At 38.5% G+C, this 7829-nt stretch overlaps 1 protein-coding gene across 1 annotated transcript; it reads right to left on the bottom strand.

Moving 5' to 3' along the window:
• Nucleotides 1-1575: 1575 nt before the first annotated feature.
• LOC104164417 (NAD(P) transhydrogenase, mitochondrial-like) lies at nt 1576-5421 on the bottom strand. Its single transcript, XM_009703739.1, has 3 exons — nt 5304-5421; nt 3363-3478; nt 1576-2091 (listed from the first exon to the last, which is right to left on the bottom strand). Exons 1-3 carry the CDS (start codon nt 5392-5394, stop codon nt 1942-1944), a joined length of 357 nt encoding a protein of 118 aa, XP_009702041.1. The 5' UTR covers nt 5395-5421; the 3' UTR covers nt 1576-1941.
• Nucleotides 5422-7829: the final 2408 nt, after the last annotated feature.

The raw sequence follows: 7829 nt of genomic DNA, 5'->3' as shown, positions 1-7829 counted from the left end.
CCTCTGATCCAACATAACAGTATGGGGTTTTTTGCAAATACAAAGGAAAAAAAAAGTCTTGCCCCCCCGCTGTTTCTTTTAAGAAAAGCTAAGTCTTATATTAGCTACTTATAAGCAGAGACATGTTGCATATCGCAGTTAGATACTTCAAGTTTGACAAGACAAAAATTAACACTTTAGCATGTTAAATGCCTTCAAATCCCCTTTTTGCTTAGGAGGGAGAGAGAGACAGGATTATTTCTTTGTCTTCCCCCTTCTCCCATTTCCCTCCTATTTTTTGCAGACTTAAAAGAAAAGTTGAATACAATGAAATCAAGAGGCCATACACGCTACATTCAAACATAGCTGCCGCGATGTTTTAAATTAAAACTTAATTACAAGTCTTTTCCTGCGGTGTACAACATACTAATGCTTACATGATAATCTTTATTTCAAGTTATATAAAAGAGATTTGTGAAAAGGGTAGTTTCTTTCATACATTGTTACATTTCTTAATGCATTACCAGTTCAAAGTCTGTGATTTAAGTGATCTTCACATAAAAACAGAGGTAGCTAAGTAGAAATACTACATCTTATATGAGGTCTCTATACATGGTGTAATAAAAAACGTTTGCTCTATCAATCAAGATGGATTAATTTCAAGACTTAGTTCATAACAGTTTGTCTTCCCCAGATATGAATGCTTTCTAACACAAGTACAGCTATTTCTATTTAGCGTGTGTCACCATGGATGGTTGCTACATCATTACGGAAACATGGTAAATTCATTTTATTAAGCAAATATTTGAGTTCCACTCCAGCACACTTAACATAATAAAAACAAAACAGCAATTTATGTCACAATTTAATTCTCTGCTGAACTTATTGTGGGAATTTAACAGTGCTTTTAATTAGATTAGGGAGAAGTCAAATAATCAAAACACCAGATTTTAAGTTTGGTATATTTCTGTGCTGTCCAAACAATAGCTTATTTATTTAGAAAAATTCTAATAAACTCCAGCATCTTAAATATGTTCAAAAGTGCCTTTTTCAGAATCACAAAAATGTTAATTAAGAAAGCATCACTAAAGTAGCAAACACAGTTAAAAGTCTAAGTGAGCATAAACTGAAACACTGTGGTCCAAATTCTGTGAAGAGATCAGGTATGCAAGATGTTCTGCCTGTGCAGAATTGGACCACATTTTTCCTCAGACACTTAAAAAGGCAACGACTGGAAAAGACGGAGAATTTCACAGCTGCTTAAAACAGTTAAGCAGTGCAAGTAAGTGTAAATTTCCTTGTCAGGCTTGAAGATCACTTGGTAGGTCCCTGAAATCCTGTGTTTAATTTTATATAATGTAAGAGGGCACAACAAAAAAAATGGAACTCCGTTTTAAACAGAAGTAACTTTCCTAAAATGTTCCTGATTCACAGCATCCACAAAAGAAACAGAATATTATGTTTAGAACCTCAAATCATGTAAGCATCTGCTTGCATCTGTTTGTAATTTTGCTTTAAGTTTTGATGAAATAAATAGTTGTTTTGTCCATATTGGCCAAAGAACAGCTTTGACGATAAGACAGAATACAATTTTGGCACAGTATTTTTTAGTGAATTTCCAGGACAGAAGTACAGACAGTAAGGAGGAGGAAGCCAATAACTACTTAACGATGACCACGAGTTATTAGTTTCTGCTTCTAACAGCTCAATGTTAACCTTTAAAAGCACATTTTCATTCTTTAATGCATTGCCTCATGGGAGACTTAGTTTGAAGGGCTAATGTGCCCATCCTTTCATAAAAGTCTACATTCCCTGATTGAACTAGATCTCCTAGGAGTCAATGCACTCTTCTCCAAATGCCGGCTGCATTATGACAGCAAGAGATTCATCTAACTCTCATTTTCCATGTCACCTCTCTGACAAAACTGTAGTTGAAATCATGAGTGGAATATAAATCACTATTTAGTTTTGATATGATTCTCTGACTTTAGCCTGCAGGGCATCACAAGTCTTCTTAGCATCTCCCAACAACATGGCAGTATTGGGTTTGTAGAAGATTGGATTGTCCACTGCTGCATAACCGACTCCCAAAGATCTCTTCATTACAATGACCTGTATATAAAGAGTTCATGTTTGGAAACGGCAAAAACCAACAGCCATCCCCCCTCAAAGACAACACAAAACCAACCTCCACAAAGGAAGGTAGAGGAAGAGATATTCCTGGCCAAAATAAGGTGCTCACTGCTACAAAACTGTATTTAAATTTTTAATATAGCAGACAAATTGATATCTACCCAGTTTCAGAAACACCTTATGTTAAACACAGTATTACATGTCAGATGAAGAGACTGCGGACACTACACATGCATATGCTTTTGCTTTATTCCATGTAATAAAGTCAAATCAAGATGGGCACTGATGATTATAACATAGAATTTTGAGGCTTTTTTATTTTTGAACTATTTTAAGAACCCAATTCCCTGACAGCAACACAATTCAGATAAGCGTTCACATCAATACTTGGTCCAACGCTTCCTGGTACTTCTCGAAACTATTAGTCCGTATTACTTCATGTATGGGATTTTAAAAAACAAACAAACAAAAACAAACCCTAAAATAAATTTCAGCCAGTTTTAGCTATTAAATGTCAAATTAGTTAACTACGGCACCTACAGTAGAGAAACTGTGAAGCTTTACCAACTTTAACCATGTACATGTTTATTTCTCAAACTGCAAAACACTGATAAACCTATGTGCCTATGACTGAACACTTGAATGGCTACCCACAGAACAACTGAGGTTACGACTGGGTTCAGAACAAGAGATCAAAGATTTCACATCAAGCAAACTCAAGTATATGTACTTTAGATCAGATGATGTTGCCTTCAAAGAGCAAAACTTGTGAGGGTAAGTAAACTGTCAGTTCAATCTGGACACACTAAACTCTCTACTCAACCCAGCCACTCATTGTTTGATTTTTTTGCTGAAGCTTATTACTCATTTTTGTATTCCCACCTCAATATTAAAGCTGTCAATCAAATTTCCCATCAATTTAAAAAAGCAGATATTTGTACAGAAATGCTTCAGGGCTGCAGATGTGAGCAGAATATCATTTATTCTAATCACATTTTTTAGTAGAAGCACTTTCATTGGTATTTTCTACAGCAATCATCATTACTCTCACTAAAGTACAGGCTGATGATTATAAAATCACTAAAAATGCATCACAACGGCAAAGTATTGACTGTTTTGCTGGACAACTTGCAGAAAAGCTTATCATGGAAACCAAAAGAGCAGAACAATCTTGTTACCTTCTCCTACAAACCACATTTTTAAAAGCATGCTACCTAAGGTAGGTGCTAACGCAACTCTGTTAATCTCACCTGTTTGGACTTCCAGACCTCAAGAACTGGCATTCCAGCTATGATAGAGTTCGGATCTTCCTGAGCTGCTGAATTAACTGTATCATTTGCGCCAATTACAAGGACCAAGTCAGTTTCTGCAGCAAGAAGAGAAGAGAAAACTGATGAAAAATTAACTGAAATCTGAACACTGACATATATTTTTGTGCTAAATCTGATCTTTAGAGGCAGAAGAACCTCTTCTGGTTAGCACTCTACAAACATTTATGGGGACTTAATTCACAAATATTTTACAAACTTATGAGGCAAATTATATATGACAGTCCAAGTACGCTACCTACTACCTCCAGCAAACCACAAGTATCCAAAACCCCATTCCAAGGGAGGGTAGGAATGCTCTGCAGAGGGATCTGCATAGACTGGATCAATGGGCTGAAACAAACAGCATGAGGTTCAACAAGAATAAGTGCCAGGTCCTGCACTTCAGCCACAACAACCCCATGCAGTGTTACAGGCTGGGGCAAGAGTGGTTAGAATGTGGTCATGCGGAAAAAGACCTGGGGGTGCTGGTTGTCAGCCAGCTGAAGAGAGCCAGCAGCGTGTTCAGGTGGCCAAAAAGACCAATGGCATCCTGGCTTGTATCAGGAATAACGTGGCCGGCAGGACCACGGAAGTGATCGTCCCTCTGTACTCAGCACTGGTGAGGCCACACCTCAAGTACTGTGTCCAGTTCTGGATGTCGTACTTCAAGACAGGCATTGAGGTGCTGGAACGTGTCCAGAGAAGGGCAACGAAGGTGGTGAAGGGTCTGGAGGGTAAGTCTGATGGGGAGCGGCTGAGGAAGCTGGGGTTGTTTAGCCTGGAGAAAAGGAGGCTGAGGGGAGACCTTATCGCTCTCTACAACTGCCTGAAAGCAGGCTGTAGCAAAGTTGGGGTCGGCCTCTTCTCCCAGGCAACTAGTGACGGGACAAGAGGGCATAGTCTGAAACTGCACCAGGGGAAATTCAGACTAGAAATTCAGAGGCATTTCTTCACAGAAAGGGTTGTTAGGCATTGGGATGGGCTGCCCAGGGAGGTGATGGAGTCACCATTCTTGGAGGTGTGTAAGAAAAGACTGGACGTGGCACTTAGTGCCATGAACTAGCTGACACGGTGGTGTTAGGGCAAAGGTCGGACTCAAATGATTGCAGACGTCTCTTCCAACCAAATTGATTCTGTGTGATTCTGTTTTAGACCATTCTGCCACACTAAAGTTTAATCTTTTGATATTCAAATGTGGTTTCATACACGCATATTATCATCACTTCCAAATTTCTTTGAGCCTGTCTTTTCCCTTGATATTCTTTCAAAAAGCCTTCTACTAGCAACTTTTTGATTTTTAAATAAAGAAGTAAGAAAGCAAGAAGTTGTTTGTACAATGCTATACTAGTTTGCAAGACATGACAGAATCAAGTCATCCACAACATCTCACCTAAAGAAGTAACAGTAGTTATCTTGTATGGAGCAGTAACAGAGATAAAAAAGGCAGAGCATTTGTCATTCATTTCACAGCTACAAGCAATTAATAAAACCCCACAAACCTGTTCTCTTGGTTCTGGCAGAAACAAGTTTCACAGACCTATTTAACCTCCCTTCAATATCTACTCCTTCCTGTAGTCCTGCATTCAGTATTTCCCTTTGCTTTACCCATCTGTATTCTCTACTTCTCAGTTTTCTGCTTCTGAGTGAGGCTACTTCTTGTATTCCTTTGTGCTTACTTGCCATCAGCTGGGAGAGCGCTCAGATTGCAAGAGAAAGGCCTCTACTCTTCTACAGTGGTATCACAACAGGTACAAAGAGAAACTGAATGGCTCGACTGAGATTTTCTATTTTTAAAATCCTCGTGCGATGTAAAAACAGAATCAAATAAAAATTGACAAGATCAAAACCAATCTACTGGAAACTTATAGCTCACATGCTAACCTGGGAAGTCTTCGTTGATCTCATCCATTTCCAGTACGATATCATAGGGAACACCAGCCTCTGCTAGAAGTACATTCAGCTGACCAGGCATACGGCCAGCCACAGGGTGAATACCAAACCTAACAGGAAAGAAAGTCCAACCCCATTAATAAGTACTGACCACTCTGTTTTATACAGTAAAATGCGCCACCTGTGACCTACAAGGCTAAGAAGTTCTTAAGTACAAGCACACACATAAATTAATACAATGAAATGGTTAAACCTTAACAATACCGTAATTACTTTTCTAGTGTTGCAGGGAACTGAGTGGGTGGGAAAGGGAGCAAGTCCCATAGATTCAACTCTTCACCTGGAAAGCAGTTGTTCCTTTTCTGCAAAGTTGAAAGTATGACTGAAGTATGACAGGTATGCAAAAGAATATGCTCATTTCCCAGCAAAACTAAAGCAGTTAGGAGTACAGTTTCAATCCTTCCATCAATTCTTCTTTCAGAAAGTTGTTGCACCTGCAAAATAGCTTTGGAGATCCTGCTGGACACTTCTGGTGACAACACAGAAGGAACTCATGGCCAGAAATGCCTGGGAACACAACACTCACTGCAAGGTGGATCAACAAAGTAAATTTTCCACCCAGCAACAGGTTATACCAACAAGCTTTTCTTCAATTAATTTTGGAAATAATAGGACTATCTTACTATTTTGTCTGGCTACAATCACCAGCCTGAGCCACATCACACACAGCAAGCATTCGCATCCACCTTCCAAGCAGTACCATACTTAAAAACCTTGTGACAGGATAAGCCTTTTTGCTGCAAAACTGTCACCCATATTAATATGCTTTGTAGGTTCCTTACATCATTGAAAAGTGAAAGCACCACAAAGTAAATGAACTGGCCACAATATAACATTTTTCATGAAAAGGTCAAAATACTGTGGAGCCTTCCTGAAACAAAACCACCCCCAGACCTAGAAATGCCCTTGGCAAATGACCTTATTGACTCAGGTATCTCTAGAGTATGCATGGTTATCACAGTCTAACACTCCAATCCAACAGAAAAATTAGCAGGGACTCTAATGCACAGCACAATGCTTTGCTCAATTAGGTTAGTATGTCATTTTCTTCTCATGACTGACCTTAAGAGGAACAAAAAAAAAAAAGGAGGGGGAGCGAGTAGGTGAAGAGTTAAGAAGCTATACCACTTTAAGCACAACAATTTAAGAAATGTTTTCAGAACAGCTCAAAAACAAGGCAGAGAAAATACACTGTTTATGAGTTACTAGATATCCAGACAGACATACAAGGTGGCAGTAGGGGGTGTTAAGGCATGCCTTCAGTTCTGTAAGGGTAAAAATCTGACAAAACTCAGAATGGAGATGTTAAACTGGTTTAGCTGCAACGTCCAAAGACACATTTTGGTTAGAATTAAATCTGTTTCTTGTGGGTAGATGGTACTTTTCTGCTCATTTTCTGGCCCTGAATAAACTAAGCATACTAATGTCTACTGTCCTGTACATTTTCTGTCTTACCTGCTCTGGAGCTATCATGAAATGTAATGTTGACTCAAGCACATCAGAAATGCCCGAGATGAATGTTGTATATGGCTGAGGTTAAATGTTTAATAAGGAAGCCTACGTGTACTTTGGAAGAGAGAGAAAATACCCAAGAGAAAACTGTAAATTCTTGGATTTCTGAGTAGAAATTTCTGAGCAGAAATCCAAGTCAGAAATGCAACAAAAGGACTTCAGACTTCTTCAGAAAGGAGGGAAAGATCGATAAATCAACTTCCCATGACAGACAGATTGTCACATATTTCTATTTTCAACTCCACTGGGGTAGAAGTTGATAATGCATCACTGATGGTCCACAAGTCACAGTCCAGCCAACACAGATCACTTGTGAATTTAACACCGTACAAATACGTCCCTAAAAGGGCAACTAATGTCTTGCTGATGGAGCGCTTAAGACAATGAAAAGACGAGACAACTGGAACTCCAGCAACAAAATTAAGGACTTAGGATTGATCCACATAATAATAGATACACAACAATTTTAAGTTCTAGGTCAAACAGCAGGATAAAAACTAGCTTTAAAAGGAATGCTTTTAAAGACAAAGAGAATAGATTGTATTCAGCTAGTAAACATTTGGGATCCTGTTGCAAAGGGTAATATCTAGAATCAGAAAAGGGAGAGCAAATATACAGGATAAAATATTAAAAATTTATGTTTCACACCACTCAGTAATATAAGCCATGTGTAGTATTGCAGCTAGTCCTTAAGTGTACCAAATTCAATCATTTACAGTACGGTAGAACTCTTATTTTGAAGTACACTTGAGAAAACCCATCACTCCTCTGGCAATGAAAACAGATTTTCCAACAAAATTCTCTTTTGTTTCTAATAAAATTATTTGAGCATCTTTGTAACCAAAGCTGCTTTGGCAATACACAAAACAAAATACTCGTGAGGTTTCTATTAAAAACTACACAAACATACAATCTTATTTCAAGGGCTGGAAAGCCAAAATTTAA

Source organism: Cariama cristata, unplaced genomic scaffold (assembly GCF_000690535.1).
Source record: "Cariama cristata isolate BGI_N322 unplaced genomic scaffold, ASM69053v1 scaffold45767, whole genome shotgun sequence".
Lineage (NCBI taxonomy): Eukaryota > Metazoa > Chordata > Aves > Cariamiformes > Cariamidae > Cariama > Cariama cristata.
The sequence above is the reverse complement of the archived record's forward strand: the minus strand, read 5'-3'. Positions and strand labels throughout refer to the sequence as shown.